Source organism: Oncorhynchus masou, chromosome 18, assembly GCF_036934945.1.
Source record: "Oncorhynchus masou masou isolate Uvic2021 chromosome 18, UVic_Omas_1.1, whole genome shotgun sequence".
NCBI classification, from domain to species: domain Eukaryota; kingdom Metazoa; phylum Chordata; class Actinopteri; order Salmoniformes; family Salmonidae; genus Oncorhynchus; species Oncorhynchus masou.
The window spans coordinates 31,709,372-31,733,260 of record NC_088229.1 but is presented as its reverse complement, the minus strand read 5'-3'; the positions used below and the strand labels follow the sequence as shown (position 1 = coordinate 31,733,260).

At 44.5% G+C, this 23,889-nt stretch overlaps 1 protein-coding gene across 1 annotated transcript in view; it reads left to right on the top strand.

Moving 5' to 3' along the window:
• Positions 1 to 23,889, top strand: part of LOC135504404 (inositol 1,4,5-trisphosphate receptor type 3-like) — a 46,390-nt gene that overhangs the window by 21,507 nt on the left and 994 nt on the right. Inside the window, exons 15-57 of the mRNA XM_064922985.1 lie at positions 259 to 420; positions 554 to 726; positions 816 to 935; positions 1,018 to 1,206; positions 1,355 to 1,606; positions 1,714 to 1,858; positions 2,030 to 2,174; positions 2,333 to 2,529; positions 2,660 to 2,780; positions 2,888 to 2,942; positions 3,040 to 3,205; positions 3,379 to 3,549; positions 3,654 to 3,728; positions 5,042 to 5,161; positions 5,278 to 5,400; positions 5,489 to 5,689; positions 5,959 to 6,210; positions 6,418 to 6,543; positions 6,624 to 6,749; positions 6,921 to 7,041; positions 7,212 to 7,393; positions 7,592 to 7,740; positions 8,031 to 8,139; positions 9,494 to 9,584; positions 9,652 to 9,827; positions 9,928 to 10,090; positions 10,294 to 10,484; positions 10,670 to 10,870; positions 11,040 to 11,150; positions 11,282 to 11,377; positions 11,550 to 11,651; positions 11,798 to 11,881; positions 14,301 to 14,411; positions 14,730 to 14,922; positions 15,037 to 15,156; positions 15,288 to 15,460; positions 16,689 to 16,853; positions 21,785 to 21,974; positions 22,519 to 22,620; positions 22,820 to 22,938; positions 23,110 to 23,275; positions 23,353 to 23,513; positions 23,671 to 23,832. Coding sequence (XP_064779057.1) covers positions 259 to 420; positions 554 to 726; positions 816 to 935; positions 1,018 to 1,206; positions 1,355 to 1,606; positions 1,714 to 1,858; positions 2,030 to 2,174; positions 2,333 to 2,529; positions 2,660 to 2,780; positions 2,888 to 2,942; positions 3,040 to 3,205; positions 3,379 to 3,549; positions 3,654 to 3,728; positions 5,042 to 5,161; positions 5,278 to 5,400; positions 5,489 to 5,689; positions 5,959 to 6,210; positions 6,418 to 6,543; positions 6,624 to 6,749; positions 6,921 to 7,041; positions 7,212 to 7,393; positions 7,592 to 7,740; positions 8,031 to 8,139; positions 9,494 to 9,584; positions 9,652 to 9,827; positions 9,928 to 10,090; positions 10,294 to 10,484; positions 10,670 to 10,870; positions 11,040 to 11,150; positions 11,282 to 11,377; positions 11,550 to 11,651; positions 11,798 to 11,881; positions 14,301 to 14,411; positions 14,730 to 14,922; positions 15,037 to 15,156; positions 15,288 to 15,460; positions 16,689 to 16,853; positions 21,785 to 21,974; positions 22,519 to 22,620; positions 22,820 to 22,938; positions 23,110 to 23,275; positions 23,353 to 23,513; positions 23,671 to 23,832 — 6,357 coding nt within the window. The remainder of the gene's footprint in view (positions 1 to 258; positions 421 to 553; positions 727 to 815; positions 936 to 1,017; positions 1,207 to 1,354; positions 1,607 to 1,713; positions 1,859 to 2,029; positions 2,175 to 2,332; positions 2,530 to 2,659; positions 2,781 to 2,887; positions 2,943 to 3,039; positions 3,206 to 3,378; positions 3,550 to 3,653; positions 3,729 to 5,041; positions 5,162 to 5,277; positions 5,401 to 5,488; positions 5,690 to 5,958; positions 6,211 to 6,417; positions 6,544 to 6,623; positions 6,750 to 6,920; positions 7,042 to 7,211; positions 7,394 to 7,591; positions 7,741 to 8,030; positions 8,140 to 9,493; positions 9,585 to 9,651; positions 9,828 to 9,927; positions 10,091 to 10,293; positions 10,485 to 10,669; positions 10,871 to 11,039; positions 11,151 to 11,281; positions 11,378 to 11,549; positions 11,652 to 11,797; positions 11,882 to 14,300; positions 14,412 to 14,729; positions 14,923 to 15,036; positions 15,157 to 15,287; positions 15,461 to 16,688; positions 16,854 to 21,784; positions 21,975 to 22,518; positions 22,621 to 22,819; positions 22,939 to 23,109; positions 23,276 to 23,352; positions 23,514 to 23,670; positions 23,833 to 23,889) is intronic.

The window sequence follows — 23,889 nt, the reverse complement described above, 5'->3', positions numbered from 1 at the left end:
AGCTGGCCCAAGACTAACTTAGTAATAAATAAATAAATTGCTGGCATGGGCTATTGAGTGACTGCTGATGCACAGGCAAATTTCGAAATTGTGCTTTTGTATTTTATTATTCCGACTGAGTTCCTCCCCGAAAAAAAAGAATAGCCAGCGGGCTTGCATTAGACTGATGATGACATATAAGGTAATCATTTCTTGTCATTATATCCATATTGTCACATGTTCTCTTGAATAGTTCTCTATTCTTTTGTCCCTTCAAAGATCTTTGGGATCTTGAAGGCCCCTTTCAAAGATAAGGGGACAGAGGGCCCGTTGCTGCGATTGGAGGAGCTTTCAGACCAGAAGAATTCCCCCTACCAGTACATGTTCCGTCTCTGTTACCGGGTACTGCGACACTCACAGGAAGACTACCGCAAGAACCAGGTACACCACATTGTCTCGCATACTTTTTTCCTTCCATATTCCTGTCCCTCGGTCGTTTATCCAAACTGAATTATTGGTCCCTGGGCCTTCTTAACTGCCAAGACACATTAGTCTCACTCTTTTGCCCCATCAGGAGCACATAGCCAAGCAGTTTGGGGTGATGCAGTCTCAGATTGGCTATGACATCCTGGCTGAAGACACCATCACTGCTCTGCTGCACAACAACCGCAAGCTGCTGGAGAAACACATCACCAAGACGGAGGTGGAGACCTTTGTTAGCCTGGTCCGCAAGAACAGGGAACCCAGGTGAGGAGAGTGACGCCCTGACTAAATAACACCCATGTACATTCAAAACTGTTGTGGTGAATCTCAAACACCGGCCTGTTTCCTTTCAGGTTTCTGGACTACCTGTCAGATCTGTGTGTGTCCAACAACGTGGCCATTCCTGTCACTCAGGAGCTGATCTGTAAGTGTGTGCTGGATCCCAAGAACCAAGACATCCTCATAAAGACTGAGTGAGTGGTACTTCTCTTTTACTAAACTGCATACATGCACACACTTACCTAAACATGCGATGGCCTATGCTTGTCCATGCAGACGGCGTGTGCCTAAAGAGATTCCCAATGCCACTGAATACATGGGCATGGAGGAGTATGCTGACGATGATGAGGTGTGGCTGGTCTGGACTGACAAGACCAATGAGAAGCAAGAGAAGGGCATCAGACAACTAGCCCAGGAGGCCAGACAGGGGAACGCTCATGACGAGAACGTGCTCACGTACTACAGGTGTCTACTCCTCACTGATGTCACATTTCCTAGACAAGGGAATGTCGTGCACAAGTCATCGTTTAAAAAGGAAATTGTACTGATCTGAAATATTCCAACCACAGTGTCTGTTTCATTTGTCAAACCTTTCTCTTTTTTTTAATGGTAGGTACCAGCTGAAGCTGTATGCACGAATGTGTCTGGACCGCCAGTACCTGGCCATAGATGAGATCTCCAAGCAGCTGGATGTGGAGCTCATCTTCCTGTGCATGATGGATGAGACACTGCCCTTTGACCTGCGCGCCTCTTTCTGCAGACTGATGCTGCATGCGCACGTCGACCGAGACCCCCAGGAGCTGGTCACGCCCGTCAAGTTCGCCCGTCTCTGGACAGAGATCCCCACCTCCATCACAATTAAAGAGTATGACTTCAAACAGTTTCCCCAGATTTGGTTTTGCGCATAATGTCACTGCAATCTAACTGATTGTTGTTGTGTTCCTATACTTCGATATGTCTTCCCTTTCTCAGTTATGACTCCAACATGGATGACTCGCGAGACAATAAGAAGAACAAGTTTGCCAACACCATGGTGTTCATGGAAGAGTACCTCAACAACGTCCTCAATGATGACTTGCCTTTCGCTGACGAGGAAAAGAACAAACTGACCTATGAGGTATCAATTCTCTCTTTTCTCATTCCTAATTCTACTTACAATACTGTGAATACCTCCAGAACACTGCTGCCCCTATATTTGGTATTGAGACGAGAACTCTCTGGCTCTCTACCACTTGGCCTGGAAAAGCCCCGATAGCATGATAACTGCTAGAATGTTTTGTCCCCTCAGGTGGTGAGCCTGGCCAGACACCTCATCTACTTTGGCTTCTACAGTTTCTTTGAGCTGCTGAGGTTGACACGGACCCTTCTGGGAATCATCGACTGCATCCCCAACCCTTCCCTCATCAACCCCATGTTCCAGGACGATGGCAGTGGTAAGAGAATGAGAAACACCATAATAACACATTATTATGCGAGAACTACCACACAGCACCATTTTATAAAACAAATCAGCACAACAGACGTTCAGATTTGGGTTCCCTCATGGTTTTCACCATTGTAGTAAGGATGCCACTCCCACTCTGTCTGTTAGGGAAGAACATGAAGCGTTCCATCCATGGTGTTGGCCAGATGATGTCCACCATGGTACTGAGCAGGAAACAGTCCATTTTTGGAGGTCCAGGCCGGAGTGCTTCCAACATAGAGGGCCAGAACCGCAGTAAGGACAGCATCGACAAACAGGACATCACTGTCATGGACACCAAGCTGAAAATACTAGAAATCCTGCAGGTTAGAGCTCACTAGAACCCAGCACGTCTCATGAAATGGTACTGTTGAGTTTTACGCTTGTGAAAAATTAGACCCATTCAAGTATCCCTTTTATGCTAAGTGCTGTTCTTTATCTCTTGTTGATGTGCAGTTTATCCTGAATGTCCGCCTGGACTATCGGCTCTCCTTCCTGCTTTCTGTCTTCAAGAAAGAGTTTGTTGATGTTTATCCCATGGCAGATGCCGATGCTACAACATCAATGGAGCAAGCAGGTAGTGCAGTGCCCATTTGAGAGACCCATTGCTCTCCACTAGCCATACCTTATACAGTATTCATCTCTCTGTCGAAATACACAACATTCCTAACTCTCTTTCAACAGCCACCATCAACCTGCAGCACATAGGAGAGCAGGCAGAGGCCATGTTTGGTGTGGGGTAGGTTCAGTACAGCACTGTAGACCCTCACCAGCATATGTTATGATTTTGCCCCAGTGTGTTGTTATGATAACCTCTGACTGTGTCCTCCTGTCAGGAAGGGGAACAGTATTCTGGAGGTGGATGATGAGGGAGGTCGTATGTTCCTGAGGGTGCTGATCCATCTCACCATGCATGACTACCCTCCTCTGGTCTCTGGGGCTCTACAGCTGCTTTTCAAACACTTCAGCCAGAGACAGGAGGTGCTGCACACATTCAAACAGGTAAGGAGACACAACAAAGGTGCGGCCAATAATGACCTGCACTCCAACTTGGTACCGTATCTGCTATTCCCTTTCTTATACAGTATCTATATATATTATTTATATCTGTGTTATTTTCTGCTCTCTCAGTCACCGTCTCTCTGACACTCTCTCTGTCTCCATGTTGTCCTCAGGTCCAGTTGCTGATCTCGGGCCAGGATGTTGATAACTACAAGCTGATAAAGAGCGACCTTGACCGTCTCCGCACAATGGTGGAGAAGTCTGAGCTCTGGGTGGACAAGAAGAGCAGCTCTGGAGGAGGGGAGGGGAAGAAAGACAAGAAGGACAAAAAAGAGAATGTAGAGGTGAGGGCGAGATGCGTCTTCTCCATCTATGATAAGAAAGTGTGTAATAACATGTAGTAGCTACAAATTACTTCTCACTAACTGTACTTCTGATTTCCTTTTAGATGGCCTCAGAGGTTGCGACCCCCAAAAAAGAGAAGTCGGATAAGAGCAATGAGAACTACCAGAAAGTTAAAGATGTGTGTTTTGGTGTCCATTGACATGTCACTTTTTCCTTTATCCTGCTAGCATGTCCCATTGTCACTGTATATATATATATATATAAATATAACAGTGACTATTAGTTAAAGTCGGAAGTTTACATACACTTAGGTTGGAGTCATTTAAACTCGTTTTTCAACCACTCCACACATTTCTTGTTAACAAACTATAGTTTTGGCAAGTCGGTTAGGACATCTACTTTGTGCATGACACAATACATTTATCCAACAATTGTTTACAGACAGACAATTCCAGTGGGTCAGACGTTTACATGCACTAAGTTGACTGTGCCATTAAACAGCTTGGAAAATTCCAGAAAATGATGTCATGGCTTTAGAAGCTTCTGATAGGAAAATTGACATCATTTGAGCCAATTGGAGGTGTACCTGTGGATGTATTTCAAGGCCTACATTCAAACTCAGTGCCTCTTTGCTTGACATCATGGGAAAATCAAAAGAAATCAGCCAGACCTCAGAATTATTTTTTTAGATGCTTTGCTGCAGGAGGGACTGGTGCACTTCACAAAATAGAAGGCATCTTGAGGAAGGAAATTTATGTGGATATATTGACATCAGTCAGGAAGTTAAAGCTTGGTCGCAAATGGGTCTTCCAAATGGACAATGACCCCAAGCATACTTCCAAGTTGTGGCAAAATGGCTTAAGGACAACACAGTCAAGGTATTGGAGTGGCCATCACAAAGCCCTGACCTCAATCCCATAGACAATTTGTGGGCAGAACTGAAAAAGCATGCACAAGCAAGGAGGCCTACAAACCTGACTCAGTTACACCAGCTCTGTCAGGAGGAATGGGCCAAAACAACTTATTGTGGGAAGCTTGTGATTGGCTATCCAAAATGTTTGACACAAATTAAACAATTTAAAGACCATGCTGCCAAATACTAATTGAGTATATGTAAACTTCTGACCCACTGAGAATGTGATGAAAGAAATGAAAGCTGAAATAAATTATTCTCTCTACTATCATTCTGACATTTCACATTCTTAAAATAAAGTGGTGATCATAACTGACCTAAAACAGGGAATTTTTGCTAGGATTAAATGTCAGGAATTGTGAAAAACTGAGTTTAAATGTATTTGGTTAACTTCTGTCTTCAACTATATATGTATATATATATGTGTGTGTGTGTGTTATTCCAGATCCCCTCTACTCTTCCTAGGGTCCAATTATTAGACACTACTCTACCATAACATATGTACAACACAAAATCAACAATACTGCACTGTTGAGTAGTGTTTGGCCGTATTTCTGAAGACATTCTCTTTACCGCAGATCTTGGAGCGTCTGAATAAGATGTGTAGCTCGGGTGTGTGGAAGAAACAGCAGAGACTTCTGAAGAACATGGGAGCCCACAAAGTTATGCTGGACCTGCTGCAAGTGTCATACGATCAGGTGAGGGATGTACGTGAGCTGTGCCTTACCCCCACTCTGACAACCAAACATAGTATTAGACTAACGTTACCTCGCTGTCTCGCTCTCCCTCTCTCACGCACTTTCCTGGTTCTCAGCATGACACCAAGATGCAGGGGATCATCAAGTGCACTCACCTGTTCCTGCAGAAGTTCTGCATGGGGAACCTGGAGAACCAGATGCTCCTCCATAAGAACCTCAGTCTCTTTCTCAACCCAGGAGTGAGTGAAGTCACACACAGCTTTTATTGCCTTTTCTACTTCCATCCGTCCTGTTTTCATCAGACATAATGTCCTTTCTCCCCCCCAGCTCATGGAGGCAGAGACGGTGCAGCACATCTTCAGCAATAACTACCAGCTGTGTACAGAGATCAGTGAGAACGTGCTGCAGCACTTCATCCACTGCCTGGCCACTCACGGACGCCACGTCCAGTACCTCAACTTCCTGCACACTATCATCAAGGCCGAGGGCAAGTACGTGAAGAAGTGCCAGGACATGATCATGACTGAGGTAAGACAACCTCCCACGCAACTTGCTTTGAACTCTCATTCATTGGTATGGAATCCTCGAAAAGATGTAAATAAGATTGCAGTTTTTAAATGTTTATAAAATCTTAGCGAAACATCTAGTCTGTCTTACAATCAAATATTTGTGCGAAACCCGGATGAGTAATTGAAAAATAACAGATGAACCACCTCCAAGCACTCACAAGCCACATTAATCATATCAGCAATGATGTAATTGTTTATCCCACACGGTGTGCTTGCTTTCCCCTCTAGTTAACCAACGCTGGTGAGGATGTAGTGGTGTTTTATAATGACAAGGCATCATTTGCCACCATGCTGGAGCTGATGGCAGAGTCCAGGGAGGGGGTTCAGGAGCACAGCCCCCTGCGCTACCACATCTCTCTGGTAGAACTGCTATCTGCCTGCGCTGAGGGAAAGAACGTTTACACAGAGATCAAATGTACCTCACTGCTGCCCCTAGAGGACGTGGTGAGAGTGGTCACACACGAGGACTGCATCACAGAGGTATGTCCGAAATGGAGCAAGTATACAATTAGTTAGTAGCCTACGTCGTCCTCAGTTCGAAAACCCACAGAAGCATGCAATGATATGCAGACATATAACTGCAAAGGTAATGGGAAACCATTATCATTACAAAATGTACAGAGGCCTGAGCCAGGTGTGTGTGTGTGTGTGTGTGTGTGTGTTCATGTTTACCCTTGTGGTCCCCAGGTGAAGGTTGCCTACGTGAACTTTGTGAACCACTGCTACGTAGATACCGAGGTAGAGATGAAGGAGATTTACACCAGCAACCACATCTGGAAACTGTTTGAGGACTTCACTGTGGACATGGCCAGGGTAAGTCTCATTCCCCAGTCAGTGGGACCACTCTCACCCACAAGTTTCATCATCCCCTAACAGCTCTCTTTTCCCTCTAGGTGTGTAACAAGAGAGAGAAGCGTCTGACTGACCCCATCCTGGAGAAGTACATCATCAACGTGGTGTTTGATACCATCAATGCCTTCTTCAGCTCCCCCTTCTCTGAAAACAGCACCTCTCTACAGGTCAGTCAGCTCTGATGCTCCTGCCTACTCCGAGGCTTTGATATAAAGTTTACTGTAATGCACTGTTTAGTAGAGTGTGTTTTTGTTTGTATTGTGACCGTATTTGTGTAGTCATTTAACATGTCATGAATTCTCGTCGTGTGATTCTCCTTCCTCTGTGCCTGAAACCAGACCCACCACACCATAGTAACACAGCTGCTCCAGTCTAGCATGCGTCTGCTGGAATGTCCCTGGCTGCAGCAGCAACACAGAGGCCTGGTGGAGACCTGCATCCGCACCCTGGCTATGACAGGTAAAACAGGCCTGCTGCAGGGCCCAGAGGTGGGCTCCATTTAGAGCCACACAGGGTCAAACTAGGGTTGCATTGCTTTGTGAATATGACTTTAGATTTTTCGACATGGTTTGAGTGGGAGTACCTTTTGAACTTAATGATGACTTTTCCCCAATCCTGTGTGTGTGCAGCGAAGAACCGCTCCATTTCCCTGCCTCTGGACCTGGAGTCTCAGATCACCACCATGCTGAGCAGCAGTGCTCCCAACTCTCTGTCCCGCTCCAACCCCAACTACAAGAGCTCCACCCGCTCCAGCCGCCCCTCCGCCCCCAACAACCCCTGGGACTACAAGAACATCATCGAGAAGCTGCAGGTTCGACCCATGAATTACCCTGCTGCCTTCTCCCCCTCCTCTATTCCCATCACTTTATTCAGCCATACATAGCCACAACCGATTTACACATCATTCCTTGGCCTCTATCTCTTTCTGGTTTGTTCCCTGTTCTTGAGGGTTTGGTGTTTGACACGGTGGGTATATTCCCTGTCCCTCTATCTATGCTGTGATGTTCAGGACATCATCAACACCCTGGAGGAGCGTCTGAAGCCGCTGGTGAACGCAGAGCTGTCTGTTCTGGTGGACGTCCTGCATCAGCCTGAACTCCTCTTCCTGGAGGGGACGGACGCACGGCAACGCTGCGAATCAGGAGGCTTCATCTCCAAGTAAGGGTCTGCATCTGAAATTGCACCCTGTTCTCTACGTAGTGCACTACTTTGAACCAAAGCCCTAAGGGAAGCCCTGGTCAAAAGTATTGCACTATATAGGGAATAGGGTGCCATTTTGAACTCAATGATATGTCACTATGGTGTGGGGATGATGGTGTTTATTTACCAACACAGTCACTGGGATTTACACATACAAATATTTACTCATGCAAACTCACTGCAAAGTGCAATAAAGAGCATTTTTGGCATGGTATGGATGAGGTCTAACGCTCTCTTTATGAACCCAGACTGATTCAGCACACTAAAGCCCTGATGAGCTCAGAGGAGAAGCTCTGTATCAAGGTTCTGAGGACCCTGCAGGAGATGCTTATACGCACACTGGACTTTGACGAGAAGGTAAAGACTTATGACCAGTCAGTGAAGGTCTTGGAGATCAACCAATAGAATATCTGAGTGTATTTAAAGGCCCAGTGCCATCAAAAACTTAAATTTCCTTTTTAATATACTGAACAAAATTATGAGTGCAACATGCAACAATTTCAATGATTTTACTGAGTTACAGTTCATATAAGGAAATCAGTCAATTTAAATAAATGAATTAGGCCCTAATCTATGGATTTCACATGACTGGGCTGGGGTGCTCCCATGGGTGGGCCTGGGAGGGCATAGGCCCTCCCACTTGGGAGCCATGCCCAGCCAATTACAACATAGTGGCTTTATTACAGACAGAAATAGTCATCAGTTTCATCAGCTGTCCTTGTGGCTGGTCTCAGACGATCCCACAGGTAAAGAAGCCGGATGTGGAGGTCCTGGGCTGGCTTGGTTGGTTACACGTGGTCTGCGGTTGTGAAGCCGGATGGATGTACTGCCAAATTCCTTAAAACAACGTTGGAGGCGTATGGTAGAGAAATGAACAATAATTCTCTGGCAAAAGTTCTGGTGGACATTTCTGCAGTGAGCATGCCAGTTGCACACTCCCTCAAAACTTGAGACATTTGTGGCATTGTGTTGTGTGACAAACTGCACATTATAGAGTGGCCTTTTGTCCCCAGTACAAGGTTCACCTATGTAATGATCACTGTCTCATCAGCCTCTTGATATGGATTATCTTGGCAAAGGAGAACAGGAACGAAAAGAAACGTAAACAATTTTGTGCACAAAATTTGAGAGAAATACCATTTTTGTGTGAATAGAAAAATTCTGGGATCTTTTATTTCAGCTCATGAAACATCGGACCAACACTACATGCTGCCTTTATATTTGTGTTCAGTGTATATATTTCCACACCTGGTTGGAATAATACTGTGATATTATGATGATGCTCTTTTAGTATAAGAGCTTTTTGAAAAGACATGCCTGAAATGTCTGCCTGTTTTGGTGAGATGGAGTTTTGGCCTGCCTGGTGACATCAATAGACCAATAAGAAAGAGTTCCAAACATCCCTGCCAACAGCTAGGTTTCAGTTTTCCCCTCCCCACTCAGACTGCTCCCAGACAATCCTATGAAAATGATTGCTTGAAAAATTGCTCTTTGCTAAGAAGCTATTTGTTTTCAATTGAAATTTTAAAAATGGAACAATCACTGTAAGGCACTTAATTGTTACCCAGAAATGATTTGATATTGAGATCAAAAGGCTGCATTGGAACTTTATTAGAGGTTTTATGAAGGTGCTTATTGAGGTACTATTTGGGTAAGAAACTATTCAGTGAGCGTATGCTAACCATGTCTCTGTGTGACTGACTCCAATCAGGGCATTGCACTGAGGAAGGTGCTGCTACAGAACTACCTCTTCACCAACAAGAAGAACAGCAAGGGAGATCTGGTTGACCTTGGAGCAACAGGTTTGTTCATATTAGGCTTATAACATGATCGTTACGGATTGTGTATTTACCGTGTGTTAATGTGTAGGTGCTGAGCAGGAGAGAGACTGGACGGCTGTAGCTGCAGTCCAGTGTCGCCTGGACAGGGAGGGTGGCACAAAGCTCTTTACTGACCTCGTCATGAGCACCAAGAACGACAAGATCTTCCAGGAGAGCATCCAGCTGGCCATATGTCTGCTGGAGGGGGGCAACACTGAGATCCAGGTTAGATGTAACACATAGCCTACTGTACGGAGCAGGTGCATGGTGATTCCTTCCTTATAATAATGTACTGATCCTCTTCCTTTCTGTGAATGTCGTTCAGAACTCCTTCTACAAGCTGATGATGGGGGACAACAAGTCTGAGAAGTTCTTCAAGGTCCTCCACGACCGGATGAAAAACGCCCAGATGGATATCAAGGCCAACGTATCAGTCAGCGTGGGGGAGATGAGTAACAAAGCCAATGACAACAAAGACCTGGAGACCAGTGAGCGGGACACTACTCTGATCTTAGATAGTCAAATGCAGGTTTAGATTATAGTGATTATAAAAAATAGTGATGGTCATTTTATGAAAAACAATGATTCTGTGTCAATGGCTACATAAGCATATGGTAAGGATATTGTTGGTGTGTTTGAACTGTCACTTCACTCTATTCATGGTGCCCTCCCTGGTATTTGTTCCTGACAGGCTCTGGTGGGTTGGTTCTACCTGTGACTACTCTGCCTCTCTTGGCCCCCTCCATCGCCCAGGTCACTGCCCTGGCTTCGGAGTCTGAGCAGAAGGAAGTGGAGACCGAGATGGGCCCTGCAATCATCATTATGAAACCCATCCTGCGCTTCCTCCAGCTGCTCTGTGAGAACCACAACCAGGACCTGCAGGTGAGAGGAAGAACAAGCACCACTTATACAGCTGATACTGCTAATACTGCCCTCTGCTGAGGTCTAAACAGACTGATGTCATTATACAGAAACTCCCCTGAGAGGTAGATAGGGGTGATAAAACTGTTATGGTCTGTTTGACCTTTTGACCCTACAATACTGTTGTCCGACCATCCTTCTCCCAGAACTTCCTTCGCTGCCAGAACAACAAGACCAACTACAACCTGGTATGTGAGACATTGCAGTTCCTGGACATCATGTGTGGCAGCACCACAGGAGGCCTGGGTCTGCTGGGCCTCTACATCAATGAGAGCAACGTGGGCCTCATCACTCAGACCCTGGAGACGCTCACAGAGTACTGCCAGGGCCCCTGCCAGGAGAACCAGGTCAGATAGCCACACACAGAGTGCTACGGAAATTGTTACTTTAAACAGAAACTTTGATAATGCCGCCAGGAATGAGGTTTATTCAAAGTTCCGTTAGGTTTCAGACAAATAACACAGGGTTGTTTTGACAAAATGATAATAACTTTCTAGGTGTGCTTTGTTTTTGTAGACTTGTATAGTGACCCATGAGTCGAATGGCATCGACATCATCACAGCCCTCATACTGAATGACATCAGTCCTCTGTGTCGTTACCGCATGGAGATGGTTCTGCAGCTCAAGGTTCATTTCACCTACTGTTCTCTTTTACAGATTTTTGTGTCCTCACTCACTCGTCTGTGTCCCCACTCACTCGTCTGTGTCCCCACTCTGAAATGACATGGTCGGTGACAGTGTTGTGTCTCTGTTTCCAGGACAACGCCTCCAAGCTGCTACTGGCTCTGATGGAAAGTCGCCATGACAACGAGAATGCAGAGAGGATACTGTTCAACCTCCGACCTCGGGAACTGGTCAGAGCAAATACCCATTTCTATTTCTTCTTCGCTCTCTTTTTTTCTCCTCATTCTCCTCCTCACTTTTTTTTTATACTAACTAGCCTCTAAAACGGCAATTGTATACACATAACAAGGTGCAGCACACTACAGAATACACCAGTCAACATTAGTGTCACACTGTCCCCAGGTGAAGGTGATAAAGAAAGCCTACCAGCAGGAGAGTGAATGTGAAGGTGGAGAGGTGTCACCTCAAGAGGTCGGCCACAACATCTACATCCTGGCACTCCAGGTAACTCTCCCATTCAGAATAATGGAATATATATATATATATATATATATATATATATATATACTCCTATTATAACGTAATAAGGTCATGTTAGAGAATATGCTTTCACATGTTATGCTTATGATTGTGGGCCATGTTTTGGTCAGCTGGCGAGGCACAATAAGATCCTGCTCAATCTGCTGAAACCTGCAAAGAGGACCAAGGAGGGAGAGGAGGGCATATCCTCTATGGTGAGTGTCTTTCTATCTCAATTCAATTTCAATTTAAAGGGATTTATTGGCATGGGAAACATGTTTACATTGCCAAAGCAAGTGAAATAGATAATAAACAAAAGTGAAATAAACAATTTAAAAAATGAACAGTAACTCTCTGATTCAGAGGGGTTGGGTTGAATGTCCCTTTCTCTCTTTCAGCTGTTGCGTTCATTTGATCACTTTTGTATTTTCATTCCCTTCTGGGCAGAATTCTTTGCAGACATTCTAATATGTGTTTATTTGAAGTCAGGGTATTTGTTCAAGGCAAGCTTCAGCATATCTGGTCTTCTCATTAGAAGAGGAAGTTGCCTCACTCTGCACTTCTGTACTGCAGCTGCTCGCATTCATGGCAGCAGTGACTCATTGCAAACTTAGTTTAACAACGGATTTTAGCGTTACATGGGGATATTTTCATATCTGTGCTTTGTTTGCAAGCCTGAAAATGGTTCAGCATAAAGCGAGACTAAAAAGTATTATGAAACTGGTTGTTTGGATCCTGGATGCTGATTGGTTGATATGCGGGTGTTGTGGTATAACCCCGTAAAATACCATGATGTGCTAATGTTGTAAATCCACTGTCCTGCAGCCCAAGCAGGAAATTCATAAACTTCATCTCCCTCTGGGAAATGCCAGAAATGTCTGGCTCTATGACCTGTGCAACAATGTATTATTTTACAAATGCAATATCTCCGTTATCCCAAGAATGATAGTGAAAAGAATAATTCACAATGGAATCCGTGAACACTCAGCATTCCATTAATTCATTAACCAGCCTATGTAGGCCTATTGGATATGTATTAACCTGCAAAAGTCTAAGCCTTGGGGTGGGGGTTCTACTAAGCTAACTTGTGGAATTGTTTTAAGATGGTCATACCATGGATCATTTAGTGTTTGATTTAGCATTTTAGGACCCCTGTAGGTTTAAAAAAAATATATTTGTTTCATTTTTTGGAGATAAAATATTGCATTTGGGCTTTAGTACTATAAAACACATTGAATAACACATTCATAAATGGAAAAACAGACGGTCAATAATATCATAAGGAATAAGGTTTTGAAGTGTCTGTCCTGTATCTAGGAGATGTAAGAAAGCTCAGGAAATATGTGTTTTTTGGACACACAAACGCCTCCATACTTCAGTTCATTTTTAAAACTGGAAGCTGGTTACCTTCACAGGAGTCCCTTCACAATTGTGGGGGTCATAGAGCAAAACGGAGAACACCATCGCGTTTGTCATAATGTGGTCATATTAGTAGGCCAAACCGTTCGGATACTACAGATGTTTTGGGGATGTCTCCTGGTCTGACAAACAGAGCTGTAGCGGATGGCTGAAATAGGCTGATGAGGATTGAGATGCAGTTTAAATTGACAGATTTCTGTTCCTGAGATTGACGCACAGCTGTGTCAATAGACTCTTAAGGATTTCTTAAATAATCATTTATTGATGTATTTGTCTCGTCATCATTGAATCTCTGATAGCTAGCTACGTGCCAATGATTTGTTTAGCATAGTAATGTCAAATGAATAGAATGATTAGAATTAACGACTGGTTAAAATATGAGAAAATAACTAAGGACTAGTCCTCTTGGGTAGTAATTTCAGAATGCAAAAGTCATCCAATGCGGGCATGGAGGCAAGGGAAATAATGGCTGTGAGAGCTCGCTCAATAGTTATTGGCAGCCCCTAACATGGAGAACAGAAAGTGCTGGAGTGACATTTTAACCGGAAACGCTGTGAGTGGGACGTCCCATTCTCTGCCAAAGAAGAGGCAAAGAACACTGGCTGTCACCAACCAGCGCCATGACCATGGACAGTTCTTCCACTCGTGTGCCATCAACAGAAACGACACTATTAACATCACCAACTAACTTTGGACTCGCCAACCATAATAGTTGTTGCCTATGTTGGACAGTTAATAAATCATTATCATTGAATATCTGCTAGCTAGCAACATTCCAATGATATGTTTAGCATAGCAACGTCGAATGAATAGAATTAATCATTTTAACTACTGGGTCAAAACATGACAATAACTAACCAACCCACTTGGGTAGCAATTTTAGAATGCAAAAACAAATTTACTCATTAAAATAGTTTTTCATAAAAAAATGTCTTCATATTTTTAAATCTTTTGGTTACCATTTTATAAAAGCAATAAGGCCCTAGAAACCAGGGATTATCGTGTAATCACTCCCTCCTAAAAGCTGTTCCTGGCCTGAAGCGAACAGTTATCACATGATAATCCCCGGGTTCTCATGTTTTACTGCTTTAAGTATATCATATGGAGGTAGAATTTAAACCAGCTGAATGGGGAAAGCTAGGTTGCTCAGATCCACTGATAGTGTTCTTTAGTATTATTGTTGTTGTTAATGTTTGTCCTGTTGACCTCCTGCAGTTGAACCTGAACAATCGGCCGCTCTCTCAAATGTTGAAATCTACCGTGCCGGTAGAGAGCGAGGAGCAGGACCCACTGGAGTTCTATGAGCAGCACACTTCACAGATAGAGGTGTCTACCTTTCTTCCTCAACTCACCCCTACTACAGTAGTCAATCTTTCAAATTGTAAATAGTTCAGTTCAACTGAAGTGCCCACTGCATAATGTATTGAATGATAATAATATAACAACAATCAAAATAATGACTGTCATTTAGCAGATGCTTTTATCCAAAGCGACTCAGTCATGCATGCATAACTTTTATGTACAGCTGGTCATGGGAAATACAACTCACTATCCTGGCATTGCAAGCACCATGCTCTACTAACTGAGCTACAGAGGACCAAAAGACCCCTGTCCTAACTTGTCTGTCCCTTCTCGTCCGGTCAGATTGTGCGTGAGGACCGCAGCATGGAGCAGATCGTGTTTCCCATTCATCCCATCTGTGAGTTCCTGACGGAGGAGTCCAAGTTCCGTGTGTTCAACACCACCGAGCAGGACGAGCAGGGCAGCAAGGTCACACACTTCTTCCAGCAGGCCTCCTTCCTCCACAACGAGATGGAGTGGCAGAAGAAGCTGCGCAGTAAGCCAGGCTCAGCTGATCCAGTAGATATTTTCCACTGGCCTCAACGTTTCCTCTCTATCCCATGCTGTTTGATGATAGAAGAAGACTGGAGAGTGTTGTTTTGTGTTTCAGGTATGCCGGTGCTGTTTTGGTTCTCTCGCAGGATGAGCACCTGGGGCAGCATCTCCTTTAACCTGGCCGTCTTCATCAACCTCATCATCGCATTCTTCTACCCCTACGACTCAGGCCAAGGTGTGTGTGTGTGTGTGTGTGTGCGCCCGTAGTCATTATCCTCTGTACTTATTGAAGACAATAATTATGAGAAACTGAGACATGTAAATGTTTTATATATTGATGATTCCAATGTGATTGCTGTCCTTCAGGTGCAATAGATGACTCGATGCTGTCCATGTTGTTCTGGGGTTTCCTGGGTCTGTCTGTCATGGGCATGTTTTCCAAACGCTACGGCCTCAGGCCCTTCACTGTGGCCCTCATACTGCGCTCCATATACTGCTTCGGCATCGGCCCCACTCTCATCCTACTGGGCACCCTCAATGTAAGCTTCACTTATGAGTGAATTCTAACTTTCACTTGTGTCATGCATCACAACCCTATACCACACCTTGATTAATATCATCAGGGTTGGGGAGTAACGGAATAAGGGATTACAAAAAACCGGTAACTGTATTCCGTTACCAGCAAAAATATTGTAATCAGATTACAGATAATTACTTTGAGGATTACTTTTAAATTCAGAAAGGATGTTTGCGGAAAACAATATTTGACCCTTCTCTGTTTTCTGAATGACATTCAAATCAACATTGAAAGAATTGAAAGAAGGTGCAAGTTTAAGTTTGTTCCACCTGAGCAAGTCCGACCACAAGTCAGAGACCACTATGATGACACACCAAATGTGTTTGATGGATCGCAGGAATAGTATTTTGTAGGCTACAGTCCAAGCTATGTCTTCCAATGGTGCAACTGCTGTCAGCATCTAAAGACTATCCAACTTGAATAAATGTTGAATAAACGTATTATTGATATCTACATAGCCCATTGATGTGAATCACACTGCTGCTCTCTCATTGAGCTATTTGTGCCTTACGGATTCTGGTTGTTGTGGATGGCTGTTCTGAAATCTAAATGTGTATTTGAACCCAATAATGGTTGATTTGAAGAAGTTTAAGCTGCCTATCAATCATTGTTTTTGAAACCAGTGAAAAATGTGCTCTTGTAACAGCTGTATAGTGAGGATCCCAACCTATGGAATAAAAGTGGGGCTTTTATTGCTCAATCTAAATCATCCTGGGAAAAAAATCATTCCATAGACCTAATGGACACATGTTCAAACTCGCACAATTTTGATAGACTTATAGGGGTTATCTGTAGTTGCTACATCAATTTTTAGACTTATAAATTATATAGTGAATTTAATCGTATTATTATGTAGTAGTAGAAAGCGATGGGTTAGAAGAAGCCTACATAACCAAGCCAACGTAACACATATGGCCAGCTAACATTGATTTATCCTGCAATAGATGTTGTTTAATTGGTAACATACATTTGTCTTTTTCTTATGCATCTTAAGGGGAAAGCAATCTAAAAGTAACGGAATGTAATCAGATTACGTTACTGATTTTGGGTAATCCAAATGTTACGTTACTGATTACCATATTGGACAGGTAAATGTAACGGATTACATTTAGAAAGTAACATACCCAACCCTGAATATCATCTTTGAAAGCATGGTGATCCCATGACTGTTCATCTGTTCTACTCCACAGCTGATAAATAAGATAGTGTTTGTGGTGAGCTTTGTGGGCAACAACGGGACATTTATCATGGGCTACCGTGCGATGGTGATGGACGTGGAGTTCCTTTACCACCTGGCCTATGTTCTGACCAGCACCCTGGGGCTCTGTGTCCACGAGCTCTTCTACAGCTTCCTGGTGAGTAACACTCATGACTCACAAATACACTGCTCAAAAAAAAAAGGGAACACTTAAACAACACAATGTAACTCCAAGTCAATCACACTTCTGTGAAATCAAACTGTCCACTTAGGAAGCAACACTGATTGACAATAAATTTCAAATGCTGTTGTGCAAATGGAATAGACAACAGGTGGAAATTATAGGCAGTTAGCAAGACACCCCCAATAAAGGAGTGGTTCTACTGGTGGTGATCACAGACCACTTGTCAGTTCCTATGCTTCCTGGCTGATGTTTTGGTCACTTTTGAATGCTGGCGGTGCTTTCACTCTAGTGGTAGCATGAGACGGAGTCTACGACCCTCAGTCGGTGGCTCAGTCAACATGGCCACACAAGTGGCTCAGCTGGGACCACCCATATGTAAAAAAAAAGTTGTGGCCCCAGCCGAGCTTTGGACAAAAGCGTCCAAATGGATGTGGCACAGCTCATCCAGGATGGCACATCAGCTGTGGCAAGAAGGTTTGCTGTGTCTGTCAGCGTAGTGTCCAGAGCATGGAGGCGCTACCAGGAGACAGGCCAGTACATCAGGAGACGTGGAGGAGGCCGTAGGAGGGCAACAACCCAGCAGCAGGACCGCTACCTCCGCCTTTGTGCAAGGAGGAGCAGGAGGAGCACTGCCAGAGCCCTGCCAGAGCCCTGCAAAATGACCTCCAGCAGGCCACAAATGTGCATGTGTCTGCTCAAACGGTCAGAAACAGACTCCATGAGGGTGGTATGAGGGTCTGACGTCCACAGGTGAGGGTTGTGCTTACAGCCCAACACCGTGCAGGACGTTTGGCATTTGCCAGAGAACACCAAGATTGGCAAATTCGCCACTGGAGCCCTGTGCTCTTCACAGATGAAAGCAGGTTCACCCGCCTCACCAATTTATATTTATAAAAAGTATTATTTACCTCAAATCTGTAATCCTCCAAGAAGCTAGCCAGAAACTCCAAGAAGCTAGCCAGAAACTAGCCAGGAGCTAGCCAGAAGCTAATCCAGAAGCTAGGTCAGAAGCGAGCCAGAAACTAGCCAGGAGCTAATCCAGAAGCTAATCAGAAGCTAGTTAAATCTTTCGTCGATTCAGGAGCAAACATCAGTTGTTCCGGAGCTAGCCAGCTGAGGAGTTCCATCAATCACTCCTGGGCTGCGGTCACCTTCCGGACCCGTTTTGCTGCCTACGCGGAGCCCCACCGGCCTTCACGGCTGGACTGCCGACGTTATCTACCCGAAGGAGTTATCTGGCTGGCTACTCCGTCGCGATGTTGGCTGGGCGCCCATCTGCAGCCTGCTAGCCATTAGCTGTCTTATCGGGTGCTATCTGAATAGACAATCAGACAATTTATTTATTTATTGTTATTGTTATTTTTTTTCTTCTTGGGCCTCTAGCTATATCTATTGTTTTTATTTTTGTTGTTGTTGTGTGATTTGGATTAATCCCCTCTACCACACGGAACCCCACTAATCTACTGACGGAACGCAAGAGGTGGCTAATAACAGACGTCCATCCTATGCTAGCTTGCTACTGATGGCCTGGCTAGCTGTCTAAATCGCCGTGACCCCCAACCAACCTCTCCACTCTCCGGACCCTTTTGATCATTCGACTAAGCATGCCTCTCCTTAATGTCAATATGCCTTGTCCATTGCTGTTCTGATTACTGTTTATTGGCTTATTTCACTGTAGAGCCTCTAGTCCTGCTCACCATACCTATTAGTTCCACCACCCACACATGCAATGACATCTCCTGGTTTCAATTATGTTTCTAGAGACAATATCTCTCTCTTCATCACTCAATACCTAGGTTTCCCTCCACTGTATTCACATCCTACCATACCTTTGTCTGTACATTATACCTTGATGCTATTTTATCGCCCCCAGAAACCTCCTTTTCCTCTCTGTTCCAGACGTTCTAGACAACCAATTTTTATTGCTTTTAGCCGCACCCTTATTCTACTCCTCCTCTGTTCCTCTGGCGATGTAGAGGTGAATCCAGGCCCTGCAGTGCCAAGCTCCACTCCTATTCCCCAGGCGCTCTCTTTTGACGACTTCTGTAACCGTAATAGCCTTGGTTTCATGCATGTTAACATTAGAAGCCTCCTCCCTAAGTTTGTTCTATTCACTGCTTTAGCACACTCTGCCAACCTGGATGTTCTAGCTGTGTCTGAATCCTGGCTTAGGAAGACTACCAAAAGTTCTAAAATTTTAATTCCAAACTACAACTTTTTCAGACAAGATAGAACTGCCATAGGGGGCGGTGTTGCAATCTACTGCAAAGATAGCCTGCAGAGTTCTGTCCTACTATCCAGATCTGTACCCAAACAATTTGAACTTTTACTTTTAAAAATCCACCTCTCTAAAAACAAGTCTCTCACCGTTGCAGTCTGCTATACCACCCTCTGCCCCCAGCTGTGCTCTGGACACCATATGTGAACTGATTGCCCCCCATCTATCTTCAAAGCTCGTGCTGCTAGGTGACCTAAACTGGAACATGCTTAACACCCCAGCCATCCTACAATCTAAACTTGATGCCCTCAATCTCACACAAATTATCAATGAACCTACCAGGTACCTCCCCAAAGCCTTAAAAACGGGCACCCTCATAGATATCATCCTAACCAACTTGTCCTCTAAATACACCTCTGCTGTCTTCAACCAAGATCTCAGCGATCACTGCCTCATTGCCTGCATCCGTAATGGGTCAGCGGTCAAACGACCTCCACTCATCACTGTAAAACGCTCCCTGAAACACTTCAGCGAGCAGGCCTTTCTAATCGACCTGGCCGGGGTATCCTGGAAGGATATTGATCTCATCCCGTCAGTAGAGGATGCCTGGATATTTTTTTTAAATGCCTTCCTAACCATCTTAAATAAACATGCCCCATTCAAGAAATGTAGAACCAGGAACAGATATAGCCCTTGGTTCTCCCCAGACCTGACTGCCCTTAACCAACACAAAAACATCCTATGGCGTTCTGCATTAGCATCGAACAGCCCCCGTGATATGCAGCTGTTCAGGGAAGCTAGAAACCATTATACACAGGCAGTTAGAAAAGCCAAGGCTAGCTTTTTCAAGCAGAAATTTGCTTCCTGCAACACTAACTCAAAAAAGTTCTGGGACACTGTAAAGTCCATGGAGAATAAGGACACCTCCTCCCAGCTGCCCACTGCACTGAAGATAGGAAACACTGTCACCACTGATAAATCCACCATAATTGAGAATTTCAATAAGCATTTTTCTACGGCTGGCCATGCTTTCCACCTGGCTATTCCTACCCCGGTCAACAGCACTGCACCCCCCACAGCAACTCGCCCAAGCCTTCCCCATTTCTCCTTCTCCCAAATCCGTTCAGCTGATGTTCTGAAAGAGCTGCAAAATCTGGACCCCTACAAATCAGCCGGGCTAGACAATCTGGACCCTTTCTTTAAAATTATCTGCCGAAATTGTTGCCACCCCTATTACTAGCCTGTTCAACCTCTCTTTCGTGTCGTCTGAGATTCCCAAAGATTGGAAAGCAGCTGCGGGGGGACACTCTTGACCCAAACTGCTACAGACCTATATCTATCCTACCATGCCTTTCTAAGGTCTTCGAAAGCCAAGTCAACAAACAGATTACCGACCATTTCGAATCTCACCATACCTTCTCTGCTATGCAATCTGGTTTCAGAGCTGGTCATGGGTGCACCTCAGCCACGCTCAAGGTCCTAAACGATATCTTAACCGCCATTGATAAGAAACATTACTGTGCAGCCGTGTTCATTGATCTGGCCAAGGCTTTCGACTCTGTCAATCACCACATCCTCATCGGCAGACTCGACAGCCTTGGTTTCTCAAATGATTGTCTATCACAGTGCAATCAGTTTTGTCACCAAAGCCCCATATACTACCCACCATTGCGACCTGTACGCTCTCGTTGGCTGGCCCTCGCTTCATACTCGTCGCCAAACCCACTGGCTCCATGTCATCTACAAGACCCTGCTTGGTAAAGTCCCCCCTTATCTCAGCTCGCTGGTCACCATAGCATCTCCCACCTGTAGCACACGCTCCAGCAGGTATATCTCTCTAGTCACCCCCAAAACCAATTCTTTCTTTGGCCGCCTCTCCTTCCAGTTCTCTGCTGCCAATGACTGGAACGAACTACAAAAAGCACTGAAACTGGAAACACTTATCTCCCTCACTAGCTTTAAGCACCAACTGTCAGAGCAGCTCACAGATTACTGCACCTGTACATAGCCCACCTATATTTTAGCCCAAACAACTACCTCTTTCCCTACTGTATTTAATTTATTTATTTTGCTCCTTTGCACCCCATTATTTTTATTTCTACTTTGCACATTCTTCCATTGCAAAAGTACCATTCCAGTATTTTACTTGCCTTTACCTCCCTTATCTCACCTCATTTGCTCACATTGTATATAGACTTGTTTATACTGTATTATTGACTGTATGTTTGTTTTGCTCCATGTGTAACTCTGTGTCGTATGTGTCGAACTGCTTTGCTTTATCTTGGCCAGGTCGCAATTGTAAATGAGAACTTGTTCTCAACTTGCCTACCTGGTTAAATAAAGGTGAAATAAAAAATAAATAAAAAAATCCACCTCCATGGGTTGATAAATTTGATTTCCATTGAAAATTTTTGTGATTTTGTTGTCAGCATATTCAACTATGTAAAGAAAAAAATATTTAATAAGAATATTTCATTCATTCAGATCTCGGATGTGTTATTTTAGTGTTCCCTTTATTTTTTGAGCTGTGTATATATGTTGTTAATAATATTACTGGCAATAAATTCCTTGGCATGCACACACATCTAAATACACGTACAGACCCTTACATACAGTAGATAACCCTGGCAGGATTTCCCTACTGTATGTCTACTCTAAAATCATGGTACCTTTGTTCTGTTTGCAGCTGTTTGATCTGATCTACCGAGAGGAGACCCTGTTCAACGTGATAAAGAGTGTGACCCGGAATGGGCGCTCCATCCTGCTCACTGCCCTGCTAGCCCTTATCCTGGTCTACCTGTTCTCCATTGTGGGCTTCCTCTGCCTCAAGAATGACTTCATCATGGAGGTGGACCCTCTGCCTCAGATCGACTCAGGTACTGGACCATCAGAGACTCAAATAACCTCTACTAGTAGTCAGCGTATGGAAGGTCCTGGAGAGATACCCTCCTGAAGGTTTTCACCCCAACCCTAGGTGTAACTAATCTGATTCAGTTTATCAACCAGCTAATTATTAGAATCAGGTGTGCTAGATTAGGGTTGGAGCTAAAACCTACAGGACATTAGCTCTCCAGGAACCTGGTGTATGGTATAGGGTTGCGCTGTATGGTATAGGGTTGCGCTGTATGGTATAGGGTTGCGCTGTATGGTATAGGGTTGCGCTGTATGGTATAGGGTTGCGCTGTATGGTATAGGGTTGCGCTGTATGGTATAGGGTTGCGCTGTATGGTATAGGGTTGCGCTGTATGGTATAGGGTTGCGCTGTATGGTATAGGGTTGCGCTGTATGGTATAGGGTTGCGCTGTATGGTATAGAGTTGCGCTGTATGGTATAGGGTTGCGCTGTATGGTATAGGGTTGCGCTGTATGGTATAGGGTTGTGCTGTATGGTATAGGGTTGTGATTGGGTTCTCTTCTACAGGAGGACATGGCAATGAGGAGGCATCACAGGACTTCCTGAACTCCTGCAGTGGAGATGGAGTCAGCTGCACTGCCGAGGCAGGACTCCCTACTGAACCTGATGGTTAATCTCCATTATTAAATAATCTATTGCTGCTTTTGATTCTTAAGTCACCCTCATCATGTGACAGGTTTGGACAGGAAATAAAGGTTAAAGAAGAAAAATGTTTAGTTTGGATGGGTGTCAGATGAGGAATTGTCAAATATCATGTACTTGGAGTCTGGCGTGAGGGGTACGTAGATAAATAATTACGTTTTTGCAGAGGAGAACAATTCGGAGCGGGCCTGTGACACTCTGCTCATGTGCATTGTCACTGTGCTGAACCACGGGCTGAGGAACGGTGGAGGGGTGGGAGACGTGCTACGCAAGCCCTCCAAAAACGTAACAACGAAGATGCAACACACACTCTTGCTATACTTACTATCCATCTCATACACAATCAGTCATGTCAAAGAGCACAAATGTTCCACAAACCAACATATTTACTGTACATTGTATTATGACCTAACATTTGAAAACGTGTCATTAATGACGTCATTGCATACCCTGCAGGAGCCACTGTTCCCAGCCCGTGTCATCTACGATCTCCTCTTCTACTTCATTGTCATCATCATCGTACTCAACTTGATCTTTGGTGTCATCATCGACACCTTTGCTGACTTGCGTAGTGAGAAACAGAAGAAAGAGGAGGTCCTCAAGACCACCTGCTTCATCTGTGGTAAGAAATTGAGATTTGACTTATATTGGCTCATTTTCTGTATTCTGGACATTCAACCTGAAGCTCTCTCCCTGCAGGTCTGGAGAGGGACAAGTTTGACAATAAAACGGTGTCTTTTGAGGAACACATAAAGTTGGAGCACAACATCTGGAACTACCTGTATTTCATCGTGCTTGTTCGCGAGAAGAACAAGACTGACTACACAGGTCCAGAGAGTTATGTGGCCCTCATGATAAAGGTAAAGTAACCTGCTTTGATTCTAGTTTCATTGGGGGGGACCCACCTCTATGCTATTTTACAACGTCTCGTTGTTGCAAGTAGCATTAGATACCTTTGTCTCTGGGGTCATCTAATGCTAGGTGAAGCACTGCCACTGACTCTACATGTCTCCTCAGAGTAAGAACCTGGACTGGTTCCCCCGCATGCAGGCCATGTCCCTGGTGGTGACAGATGGAGATGGTGAGCAGAACGAGATGAGGAACCTGCAGGACAGACTGACGTCCACTATGAACGTGGTCAGCCAACTCACAGGACAGCTAACAGAGCTCAAAGAACAGGTGAAGGCGAAACGGAGCTTGCCAGTGCATACACAATATTTGTTTCTGGTTGCCCAG